This window comes from Camelus ferus, chromosome 13, assembly GCF_009834535.1.
Source record: "Camelus ferus isolate YT-003-E chromosome 13, BCGSAC_Cfer_1.0, whole genome shotgun sequence".
Lineage (NCBI taxonomy): Eukaryota > Metazoa > Chordata > Mammalia > Artiodactyla > Camelidae > Camelus > Camelus ferus.
This window is the reverse complement of record NC_045708.1, coordinates 29,199,551-29,212,663: the sequence shown is the minus strand read 5'-3', so window position 1 is coordinate 29,212,663 and position 13,113 is coordinate 29,199,551. Positions and strand designations below refer to the sequence as shown.

General features: G+C 46.3%; 1 protein-coding gene across 2 annotated transcripts in view; it reads right to left on the bottom strand.

Annotated features, from left to right (window-relative positions):
- The window catches only part of CTPS1 (CTP synthase 1), a 27,721-nt gene extending 14,608 nt beyond the window's left edge, over nt 1–13,113 (bottom strand). Inside the window, exons 1-7 of one of the 2 annotated variants that reach the window (XM_032493969.1) lie at nt 12,984–13,113; nt 9,497–9,675; nt 7,722–7,892; nt 5,341–5,441; nt 4,419–4,535; nt 2,224–2,307; nt 1,659–1,739 (exon numbers count right to left, since the gene is read on the bottom strand). In XM_032493969.1, coding sequence (XP_032349860.1) covers nt 1,659–1,739; nt 2,224–2,307; nt 4,419–4,535; nt 5,341–5,441; nt 7,722–7,892; nt 9,497–9,662 — 720 coding nt within the window. In that variant the 5' untranslated portion in view covers nt 9,663–9,675; nt 12,984–13,113. Of the gene's footprint in view, nt 1–1,658; nt 1,740–2,223; nt 2,308–4,418; nt 4,536–5,340; nt 5,442–7,721; nt 7,893–9,496; nt 9,676–12,863 lie in introns of both variants that reach the window. The other variant, XM_032493970.1, reaches the window with a different exon arrangement.

Genomic DNA, 13,113 nt, shown 5'->3' with positions numbered 1-13,113 from the left:
AGTTGGAGCTGGAGCAGCGTACCTGCAAAAAGGTGAATCTTCGACTTTCATTGAAACTGACTATACATAAAAATTAAATCACAATGAATCTTAGCCCTAAGGGTTAAGACCTAAAATTATAAAGCTTTTATAAAACATAGAAGAAAATCTTCATGATCTTGGTTAAACAGAGTTCTTAGATATGATACCAAAAATACAATCTATAAAGAAAAAAACGGATAAAATGGGGTTCATCAAAATGTAAGTTTTTACGTTCCCAAAGACACAGTTAAGAAAATGAAAAGACAAACCACAAACTGGGAGGAAAAATGTGCAAACCATGTATCTGATAGAAGACTTATACTCAGAATATATAAAGAACTCTTACAACCCAAAAGCTAAGCAACCCAATTAAAAAAGAGGCAAAAGACATGAAGTTCTAATTTAAATATAGAAACACTTGTCACATTTCTAGCAGTGACTAATTCTAATGACAACCTATTACAGAATTGAATTACCTTCACTTGCTGGGACAAAAATATCTAAAATAATTGAAGTGCATGAAAAAGGCTGTTCATAAAAATGAAATTATTCTGATGTTCCATGTACTTAGAATGAAGCAGAATCTCTTGGACGCAGCTCCTGCCTCAGGCGTCACACCCAGGAACACTGAGGTCGGGCTGCCCTCACACCCTAAAGCTTGAGCCATCACAGATGGAGAGGACAGCTGCTGCCTCTGATGGGCAAAGGCTTTCCTCTTGCTCGACGCACTTCAGTGCCAGGGCAATGGTTTTAATTTTCTAATACTCACTTCCATCCCCCCAGGAGTCTTGTAAATGGACTTCTCTTACTTTAACCCGCGGCCTCACTCTCTCCTCTCTAGGCCAGCTGGGCTTGTGTGCTTAGTCTCCTGATCCCCAAATAATCTAGTGGTAGAACAACCCATCCGTAACCTAATCGTAAGTTCCTTGACCTCCGCTTCCCTTCTCTTCTCCTTCAGCCGAATCTGACCAAAGCCTCAACCCCGACTTACCACCACTGGGATTTCCATACCACACACCGCACTTAGATGCACCACAGGTACCCTCCAGTAGCACAAGCAACAAAAAAGACTAAAATGTGTTTAGAGACTACAACACTTGTTCAGAGAGCTGGCACCAGGAATATAAAGTTGAATAAGGTGGTCCTTGCCCTCAAAAGCTCAGTCCATGAGGGGAGACAAACATGGATGGACACATGGACAGACAGACAGACAGATACACACACACACACACTAAGGGGCAGGATGACAGGCTCACCACCAGGACCTGTGAGACCCAGAGACTGCCCAGAAAAGGATTAACCCTGAGGTTTGAGGAGTTTTGGAAGGTAAGCTTCTCAGACAGTACTGTGTCCTAGCTGGGCCCCAAAGGATGAAATGAAGAGTAGGCTGCCAGGCCTGTTACAGGGAGAGTGGGACACCCACTCAGCGTGGCTAGAGCAAACAGTACAAGGAGCGGGGACAGAAGCGGCGGGAGAGGTAAAAGGTGTTCAGGAACCACAGGAGATGAGGTGATGGAGAAGCACTGAGCCAACAGTCTACGTCTCAAAATATGAAATAAAACAATAAGCCTCATGAAACTGGTTAAGACACTTTAGGGATAATTAGAAGCAAAAAACTTGATGGGAGTTCTACTTACTTGTTCAGGTTCAACGTGACAGAACATCGATATTTTCTCTTTCACTGCTGTGTCGAGGGGATTTGAGCACCTGCACACAACCTAGACATTTGGATGGACAGAAAGGGTTACAAAATTGGGTTTTTCTCCTGATTTGAAATTAAAGTAGACACCTCACTGTTAAGCTGGATGAAAATGTGAACTCCTAGCACAATGCACATAAACGTTAAAAATGTTACCGGTTTTCAAAACTGAAATTCCTAAATCCCAAATTGGAGAAATGTGACAGGACAAATGGACAGACAGATTAATGAGCCAACTGGCCTTTTCTTCAATTGATGTTCTTGGGCAGGAGGGACAAAGAATGAGTGACTGGCCGAGAGGAGGAGGAAGAGGTGACCTCCGGCACACCAGGGAAGGAAATCTTTGTAAATAAGTCACAGCCCAGTTCAAAGCACTAACCCTATTTCTCCAACATTAGCTAACTAAACACAGGCCAAGAAAACAAAGGTTTTGGCTGATGGGAGGCAGGATCTTAATGAGACAGACAAGACCATGTTGAAACCAGGTAACCAGGAAATCTTACCAGATCTGGGGAAAGCCCCAGCCCTCTGAGTTCTCGAACACTGTTCTGGGTGGGTTTAGTCTTCTGTTCCCCTGTTGAACTTGGCTATTTTACAACAGGAAAAAAAAGTTAATTTCTCTACGATAAGGAATTTTCAAGTATGACTTTTCCCTGAACCCCTCTGAATAGGGAAATAGATAATTTGATCATTTATCTAATTTTTTAAAATTTTTGCTGAAGTTATTATCATGCACATATTTTAGAGTCAAATAGGCTGTCCTAAAAAGCAGTGGTACTGGCCCTCATCCACCCTCTCCCCTTTCCAAGCCCTAAACGACCCAGCTGCTATGCTTTATTGCTGCTTCTTGACATGGAGCTTGAGGCATTTTCTATTGATTTCCCTGTTGGATGTCCCTCTGCCCGCCTCCCCACATGCACCAGCCCTGTGCCTGCAGCCCCCACTTCAGGATACCTCTTCAGTGTCTATATAGTTCTGAGTATTTAAATTCTGTGCACTATTAAGCCATGTGCCTTAACTTCCCCTTTCTGGTCCAATTATTTGTTTTCCTTGGTCGGTTTTCTGGTTTTGTTTTGTTGATAACGCTGAGTTTTCTATGTACTAAATTATCTTTCTTCTCCTCTCACACTTAATCGATACATTTGTTGGGTATAGAACTCTTAGGTCAAAAATCATTTCCCCTGAGAAATTTTATGGAAATAGCTTCACTATCTTCTAATTTCCAGTATCACTGTTGAGAAGGCTGATGCCACACTAATGCTTGATTTTTCTCTTTAGACCCTTTTAGAATTTCTGCCCCGTTATTTCGAAATTTCACAACAACGTGTCTTGATGGGGGTCATTGTTCATTCAATAGGCTGGGCATTCAGTGGGTCCTTTCCAACTCAGAAATTTCTTGAATTGTTTAGATCGGGAGTCAGAACTCTTTTTTCTACAAAAGGCCAATCAGTATTTTAGGTTTTGTGGGCCATACAGTCTCTGTCCCAACTACTCAACTCAGACGTTTTGATACAAATGGGCATGGCTGCACTTCCATACAATTTTATTTTCTAAAACAAAGGAAGGGTTGATTTAGCCTGTCTGCTGACCCCTGGTTCAGATTATGCTTCCTTCTCCATTTCTGTTAGTTTTTGAAAATCCCATTATTGGGGCGTCAGAACTCCTAGACCAGGCTCTACCTTTTCTCTCCTATTTTCTTTCTCTTCATCTTTCTGCTCAACTTCTAGGGCATTTCCTTAACCTTCTTTCTCTTAAATTTTTCATTCTTGCTACCCAATTTTTAATTTCTAAAAACTCTGTCCTCTTCTTCAGGTACCCAGCTCTTGTTCAATGGATACAGTTTATCTCTTAATTCTGAAGATATCAATCCTTTTTTTTCTTTTAACTTCCTTTTCCTACTCCCTGCAGAGCCTCAGTTTCTTTTTTTTTTGGTCTCATGCACATTAGATGCTCTCTCCAAATGTCTGGCAGTCACTGGCGGTCAGCTCACTAGCTAACTGAAAGTTCTGTGATGATTCTGCAAATCAGGTAGCAGCAGAAGGCAGGGTGTCCCCACAGCCTAAAATTACACTGTCCCTAATGTCGGCTCATCCAGAAAAAGCCTAAAGTCTTCTACCAAGGTGGGGGGTGGACGCCCCACTGTGCTTACCAGGGATGGGGATGCCAGCGCCTAAGTACTTCTGCAACAACATGTACAATGAGCCCCGCTCCTCACCCCGAGGTGCTCAGTGCTGCCCATTCCTGAGCCTGCAGGGTGCTGAGGGCCGGCAGAGTTGCCCCTCTGCTTTCCCCACGGCAGGCTTAGGATCCAGCTCCCCCAGCTCTGCCCAGTCCGTTTCTACAGGTCCATCTCCTTTCTGCCTTCCTAATTTCTGTTACTATTGACTCCTCTCACATCTCTGAATTTTTGTCTTAAAAAATTCCCCTCCCTCCAGTTGTAGTGGGGTTTCTCCACAGAGTGAAGACGAATGGACGTGTGCAACCCACTGTCCATTCCCACTGCAACGTCCCTGATTCATTTCCCAGGTGTTTTCTATTTCATCTTTTCAAAAAGGGATGATTATAATCATTTCAAATTCACAAAGAAGTTTTTCACTCCCTGCTTTCTGCACCTCAAATACTTGAAACAGGTAATGAGTGAAAACCATCCTCTTCCCCCTCCTCTCCATCCCCCAAAGTCAAGCTCTAAATGCCTTACCTGAGGAACGAGACTGACGTGAATGTTACAGAAGTTCTCTCTTTTGACCTTGAACTGGAACTGACGGAAGGCCTCGATAAAGGGCATGCTTTCTATATCTCCCACCGTCCCACCAAGCTGGAAGAACAAAGTTAATTTAGAGGTTAAGCATTAAACCTTCCTCTTGTGGTTTAGCTTTCTAACACCTGCACTCTGTCATCTCAATCCAATGCTCAGTAACAGTGTAACGTGGACTGTCTGGGCCCATAAAATGTCAGTACACAGTGATTAGACACTTTTGTGCGTGCTAAAAGAGGACTCTTTACGAGAGGCTCACCATTCCCCAAGGTGATCACGGATCTTTCTACACCATTTTAAGAAAAAGGTCAGGTGAAAGACCCACGAGGAATTTTATTTGTCGGAGAGTCACAAAACAAAGACACCGAAATCTTATCTACTTAGCCATAAATAGCTTCTGTATTAAAAAGCTGTTATAAACAAGGTGCTGGAACTTCTCAGTCTCCTGTTTTCGCAGGAACACTGAGGTCTGGCAGCTAAGATCAGCAAAGCAGGAGTTCAGAAACCAAAACCAGAGGAGGCTCATTCACAGAGGTGAGCACTCCTGCCACAGGAAAGCTGAAGGTCGGGCCCCCTGACTTTCTCAGGAGACAGAAGAAAATGCCTCACACCACTCCTGCGGGACAGTCCACACGGAGCGTACAAATGCTGAACAGGGAGAATCGGGTGGAGCAGGTATCGCTTTCGACAGTGCAGCCACTTCACATGACTGTGACCGTGTCCTCACCCGCCACGCTGGACTCGGGGGGTCAAGGGCTTTACTGGGAACTGTCTCCTCAGTTGCTGATGGCTGACTAAGGGGGTAAAGATGTACACCTGGTCACATGCGCAGGAATCACAGGGTTTGGAAAAGACTCATACAAACCTCGATAACACACACTTGGGGTTCCAGGCCATCTTCATCCACAGGTATCAAGGCCTGTCTCATGACCCACTCCTGGATTGCATCTGTGATGTGCGGGACGACTGAGAAAGAGAAAAGAAACACGCGACCTACACTTTCCATCGGCATCGATTGAGGCAGACACACTCACTGTGACAACAAACTGCAGAGTAGCAGTGGGGTCATAAAAATACTTTTGAATCCCCCTCTTAAATGCCCTTAACAAATCTCACTCCCCATGGTCTCCGTTCCAGATTCCCCAGCAGGGCTGGAAGCCCTACGAGAGTAGGGCCTCAAGTGACGTCCTGAGCTACCTTAGAGCACCGGCCCCAGTGCAGAATCTACCCTGGCTGCACAAGCAACCACACATCAGACCACGCGGGGACCCCTCCTGCTTACAGCTGAGGGGGACACTTCACACCAGGGTGCTTTTCCAGGGACAAGACCACGCCAGGACCTTGCTCCATTACATTTCCAGTTTACTGAAGGGCCGACAGTCCGCTGCGAGGCAGCCCAGTGCGGCAGGGCAGTCAGGAGCCCAGCTTCTGGGGCCAGACTGTCTGGATTCAAACCTCAGGCCCACCACTCATTAAGTGTGGGTCTTTGGGCAAATTACCTAACTACTCCTGAGCTCCACCTCCCTATCCGCAAGTTGGGGAAGCGCGGCCAGGGCACTGGTGAACCGCCGAGCAGCGCTCCCAGCCTGTCAGTGCCCACCAACATCAGAGTCAGCTGAGGGCTTTTTAAATCACGGTTGTGGGACTCAGACGGCCTGGTTCCTAAGGGGCAGAGGTTACTGTTTAACTTGCTATGCCCATAGCTGGCAGTGCCTCCCACAAAGGCTAGTACCTATTCCATACACAGAAGCCAAAGCCATCCTTTTAAAGTGCAAATCAGAGTTCACTAGTCCCGAGCTTAAACTCCTGAACGGCTTCCCATGGCTCTGAGAAAATCCAAACACCACACCATGGCCCAGAAGGCCGTGCGGAGCCTGGCTGCAGCCCCCTCGCCCTCCTCCCCCTTGGTCTCAGTGCAGGACAGGCTCCCTCCCAGGCCCTTTGCAGCCATGGGCGTCTGTATGCACCAAGACCCCCTCCTTCGCTCCTCCCAGGGCTGGCCTCAGCTCACATGTCCTCTCCTTGGAGGCTCTCCCTGACCCCTTGTCTAGACCAGCCTTCCCCATCACTCTCTCTCTGCACTCTATGTATTTCCCTCTCAGCTTCCATCAAGCAGCTCGTTTCATCTGTTTGTTTTTTCTCTCCCATAAGGTAACCTCCTTAAGGACAACAGCCTCATTGGTCTTGTTCATCATGTCTTCCCAGGACCAGTCAGAGTCTGACAGCAGTGAACACTCAAAAAAACTGCTGATGAATGAATGAGTGAATAAATGAATTAATACACTGGAGGCTGAGAACAACAAACTGTATGACCAGGATCACTGCAATTCCTAACCGATCCCTTTCCATGTGTCAGGAACTCAGAGAAACACTCTGCTGACTTAGCTCCTTTAATTCTCCCAACAGCCCAGATAGGTCGGTACTATTATTATCTCCATTTCACAGAAAAGAAAACCAGACCTCAAAGAAGGCAAGTAATCTGCCCTTGTGCACAAAGCTGGTAAGTGGCAGAGCCAAGACCTACACAGACCCCCTGGCCCAGAATCCGGCCAGGGTGGCCCCAGGCCAGAGCCAACTGTCATCGTGACCCTCGGCTTTCAGTCTAGTAAAGGCTAAAGCCAAAAGCAGATTTACTCTCCTAAATCAGATGAAGCCACTCTTCAGCAACTCCCCCTCCCCAATTTGGACTTCTGTCATATACTAGACCAGTGGTTTTCCAACCCCACCTTTTAAAAAGCATCACTGGTCTCAAATGAATGCTATGCAGAATCTCAACAGACACAGGTGAAGCTGTGCTGGCGAAAGCTCAGGAGGCCCGAGAGACCCTCCTCTCAGACTCCCTCCAGCCCAGGACCAGCCTAGGGACCAACGCACCCAATGGGACTCCTGCTACTCACTGTCTGGACACAGTACATCCTAGATGTGTGACACACACTGCGTGGCTACTGCCCTAATCTAGTTGCCTTCATCACTCCATGCTTATCACTGTGTCAAAACAACAGCTCTCTGGACTCAAATCATGCAGCTAGACTGACGCCTTCAAGGCCATTCACAAAGGGGCGGGAGCTTACTCAAGTGATTTCTTGAGTAAACAGCCATATAACTCTGAATTCTCAACTGAAGACCTATTTCAGTAACAATACCTTGACACGTTCACACTGAAACTGCATAAAAAGTACATTTTTATACACAGATGAAATTAAACTGGTTAAGATTTTCAAACCGTGAGGGCAAATCCAGTATTACCTTGGACGGTTTTCCCCAAGTAATCTCCTTTGCGTTCCTTGTTAATGACGTACTGGTATATCTTTCCAGTGGTCAGATTATTGTCCTTGGTGAGGCGGATGTCAAGGAAACGTTCATAGTTACCCAGGTCAAGGTCTACCTCCCCACCGTCATCCAGCACAAAAACCTCACCTGCAGTGAACAGTGAAAACGGTTCAGTTAAGGAGAGGTGCACAGACCAGGGCACAATTTGAGTCCCAACAGAAACACCTGAACATTAAGGACAAAGTCTGCATTAACTTGATAGGAAGCAGGGATATTTATTTCTAGAAAACGAAATATGACATGAGAGAAAAATCACCAATCATTCTGCAAACTCAGACCGGGTCAGGAAGAGTCATGAAACGACATGAGCTGGAAGGAAACTACAGCCCAGGCAAGACACACAGACAAAGTAAGAGAACTTTTAGCAAAGTCTCCTCCTTGAGCAGAGAAAGGTTTAAGATGTGATAAAAGTAGGATTTGACCCTAAAACTTCAACAGGGTGCACATATTAAAAGTCATGTTGGTTATAAAAACCAGCTTCTGTCACTGGAATTTGACACAACATTGTAAAATGATTATAAGTCAATAAAAAATGTTAAAAAAAAAAAAAAAAAACCAGCTTCTGGGCCGCACTTTAGTCCAAAACAAACCTGTGAAATTGCTCAAGATTTTCCTCCTCTTCCTTTGCTGAACTTTCAGTCATTGAAATGTCATTCTGGAAATTTTGCCCTGAATGGAGCATCGCAACACCGCAACAGGAGACAAGCTCAAAAGGAGGAAAGTAAAAATGGTCCTGTTTTCCTGTCGTCCTTTGCTCTCAAGAATTCTGTATTAAACTTTGCTCCAATTTGTCCATCTTTCCCTGACACTACTACATATGGAGTTTTGCTCTAATGACACTCATTCTCATAGATTTTTAGCTCACATTAGATAGCAGGAGTATGAAAAAATGTTTTTAACTTAAGAAGTTTTTTTTTTAACATGTTTTAACAGTACTTCTACCCCCAATTTTAAGTAATTACTCTTCTAGGTAATTCAGACACAGTTTTACATCATCCTGATCAGCGGCAGTAAAGACGTTAAGTGTGGTTTTCTGACCCCTACCTTCACGGTTTCAACTTTTCACTCCAAATATGCTTGTTTTTATAACCCAAACTCTGTTAGCCAAAGAGAATCTCAAGCATACAGATCATTCAAATTCAACATCTATCTATTGCCTGAATCCCAAAAGAGTGGTCCTTTAGCCTCTGTCTGAACACCTCTACCAAAGGGAACTCATGAGTTCTTGAAGTCCTCACCCCACTCTTGGAGAGCACTTGCTATTATAAAAATCTTCCTTATCCTGAGTCAAAATAAATATCTTGACATCTATCCAACTACACTATTCCTAAAGATTGGGTCCACAAAGAATAAACATAATCCCTCTTCTCAAATATTTGAAGAAAGTTACTATGTCACCAGATGTCTTTTTCAAGAGAGACAAACTTTCATTCAGCCACCAAAAAAGATGGTTTCTATTATTTCTATCACAGAAACCACTAGACTCCAATCACTCCACTGCCTATTAAGATTTCTGCTTCCTCTCTGTCCTGCTGAGAAAAGCATGATTCTGCTATGTGAAGGATCCTTCTCAGAAGGCAGGAAACGGAGGTTATGCTCTGCAAAATACACACCGTTTCCAAGGGCTGACATTTTCTTTCACACATTAAACAATTACCGTTTTCAAGAAAAAAGAAATGCATTGTGCTTACCATGCTCATAAGGAGAGAATGTTCCTGCATCAATGTTAATGTACGGGTCAATTTTAATGGAGGTGACATGTAAACCGCATGACTTGAGTATTGTGCCCACGCTACTGGCGATGATTCCTTTCCCAATTCCTGATATAACACCGCCAGTAACTAGAATGTACTTCATTGTACTCGCTCACCTAGGAGAAGGAAAAATTACAGAAAAAATACATCTCAACAAATGAAACTTATCTGAGTTCAAATGCCAGCTCTGCCACTTACTAGCTATGAACCCTCTAGAAGCCTCGGTTTCCCCAGCTGTCACACGACTTTGGATGGCTGTTATGTGTGATACTGTTTCTTGGCACACTCAATGGCTTTAGTCAAATATGAGTTGAAAAACAACTGCTAATTAAATAATGCAGCTTTTGTTTAAAGCTTTGACAGCCAACAACCTCAGAGTCAATCTAATTTAAAAAACAAAAAATAAAAAACTCAGCTCTGTTGATAGAACATTATGCCCCCAGTGCTGGCAGACACTGGGATACCAGGCAGGTGCTGCATTATTTTCCCTACGTGGGGAAAAGAGTTTCAATCTTGGATGTGCACTCCAATTTTCCATGAAAGAGATCATGCCTCTGGCTAAACTATAATGTATCGCCAAGAAGACACAGCTCCTCTAGGTTATGGAAGACAGAATAAAAGGAAAGGATTTCAGCATTTAAAAGGAGTTGCAGTTAAAACTAAAGATCTTTCAATGAAAGGTAGCTCTCTTCTGTAATTTAATAACTTGCTCCTTGCCAGCAATCTCTTCCAGGTATGCTTTGAAGAGAGACTGTATGTATTGGAGGAAAAGGACATCAGATAACAGACCGGTCTCAAGCACATAATGGGCAGAGGACTCAAAGAGAGGGGAGATTAAATTAAATCCTAAGAGCAGTACAGTTGTGGCAGGGAATGGAAGAAACAGACTTAGCGAGAAATAAAAAGGGGGGAATGGATGCAAGAACCGCAGACATAAGTGATGAGCAGACAGACAGTAACGGGCTCTCCAGGGAGAATTTCTCACTGGCCCCAGCTTCAGAGGCTCAGAACTATCATTTGGTCAATAAACCTGAATGTGATCAAAATGAGAAACACAATCACAAGTACAAGAGAATGCTTGCTTTGGCATGGTCGGGACATTTTCCTCCTCCAGGAACACTTCATGTGAAGCCAAATTTTAATAAAAATAAGCTAAGAAAGGAACAAGGAAACTGGGGAGTCAGCTGGAAGCGTTCCCCTGCCCCACTCCTCCCTAAGGCAGGAATGAACATACTTGGCAAGGAATTAAGAACGCTCAGAATATCTTTCCCCCTCGGACAGCAAGGAAGACACCCAACCATGACCTGCTTTTTCTGTCCTCTGCTTCAGCATTTCCAAAAGCACGCACCTTGGTTTCCACAAAATCCATATGGGATTCCCGAAAAGGGTTTCATGGACAGATAAAGCAGAGAAATGCCGGTTTAACAGTCAATCGGTTTAATTCAAGACTGCTGGGAGCCTTTAATAAGCTACGTGCACTGTGATCTCCCGAAAGGGATATACAGTCTGCAGTTGCCCCAGACTTTTTGACTTCAAGCCCCTAATATTTGGGACAAAGACTGCTCTGTCACCTCACAACTGAACAGGTCCTTATTGACATGTGAATATTAGATCTGGCTACATTTTAGAGATGTCCTAACCAGGCATATTCCTGAGACTATATTCAGGTCTCACTGACTAAATTTTTGATGTTCCTAGAAATTCTTCAGCCATCCTGAGTTGGGTTATAGAGCGGGTTACTTCTCCAGGAAGACTCATCCATTTGCATTTGATTTGCCCTGATTTTACTCTAAGAGAATAGATTAACACCTCTCTTTAGGGGAGATTCTTGCAGTCTCCCACAGTGCCTGGCAATAAATATCCCAATGCACTCAACGATCAGGTGGGAGAGGCGGATGGTACTCAGTCGCCCCCTCTACCCCATGTATGGACTACCCAGTAGGTAAGTGCTACTGTGCCACACACTTTGGTGACCACAAAAATTACTGATTTGGGCCCACAGCTCAAGTTGCAGTCCAGTTAGATAAAATATTTACAAATAAATGAGTAATCCAGTGATGGCAGGAAACAGAGCGACTACAGCTGACATGAGTATAAATGGGGAAGAAGAGAGAGCAGAAAGCTTTCAGTGGCAAGACCAGGGTAATGCATCATGGCCCATTAGAGGAAGGGGCAAGAAATGAAGGGAGGAGAGGATCCAGACTGCTCCTGCTGTGATGACCTGAGCCTTGCAATGACCTTGAAGGGAAAGGGAACAGAGTGAGCAGGAAGGCTATCTACAGACCACAGAGGTAGGGCCAAGAAAAGACACCAGGGGTGACGGGAGTCAGAGGAGATGGTGGGAAATAAACTGAAAATTTAAGCAAGGGGCCAAATCATGTGGCCACTTGAATGCTCAAACTGAACTTTAGTCTGAAGGTGTTGGGAGACAAGGGAAGGTTTTCAAGCACAGAAGTAACATAAATCAAGATGCATCAGAGGAATTCAATAGAGATGAAACAACAACAAAGATGTTAAATGTTGAGTTCCATTCAGCTCCACCACTGGTGTCCTGGGACCTGTCAAGTCATGGTAGCCGCCTGAAGCCCTGGTTCTGACATCTGTTAAATGGGCGTGAAAAACTCAGCATCGCCTGTGTCACAGGACTGCTGAGGTTTCAAAATTACAATGAGTGTGGACGTAAGTGCGCCACGCACACGTAGTGAATGAAGTTCTTTAAAATGCAGCATCCTCATTCCAGGTGGCTGGGAGGGTTGAGGGCCAGCGTTGAGGCCGAAGCCGGCCCCTACCCAGCACCCGGAGGCCATGGGGCCCCGCGAGTTCCGAGGCCCCTTCTGCCCGCGGGAGTCTGGGCGTGCCGGAGGGGCCCGAGGTCGGGCCACAGAACCCATCCCCCACCACCGAGGGCCCGTCTGGGACCTTGATCCCCCTCCAGCGAGGCTAAGGCGGTTCCTTGAGGCCAGAGGGGCGAGGGCAGGGTAGTTTGAATGGAGCGGCAGCCGCCAGGCTGCTCCGGGCGGAATGAGCAGAGGCGGCTCCCGCACCACTACGGCCCTCTAGGTCCCAGAAGCTATCCCTGGCCCCCTGGTCAGGCGAGCCAGGCCGCGCTGAGATGCGCGCTGCCGGGCCCCGCAGCCCGGGCCCCGCGGCCTCTCCTGCGCCCCCACGCCCCCTGCGGCCAGTCTCCCCGGCGGCGCCCGGCCACGCGGCCCCGCGCGCGGGAGCCGGCTCCTAGCCGGCCTGGCCGCCCGCCCTACTCCCGTTAGGCACGCAGCCCATTGGGCAGGCCAGCGAGCCACCTCACCCCTGATTGGTGGGAGCGGTGTCTGTCACCGGCGGTGGGGCTGTCCCGCGCCAGGCTCGGCTCCCACTGCCTATTCGTGCAGTGGGAACAGCTCCCGCCGGATCCCTGGAGTCAGCCTACCTGAGGCCGGCTTTAAATCCTGCCGTCGGCTAAAGAGCTACAAAGACGACGCGCACGCTGAGGCCCCGGCAGCCAGTGCACCAGCCCGGCCGCATGCGCCGGGCAGTCTATTACGGAGGCGGGCCCTAGG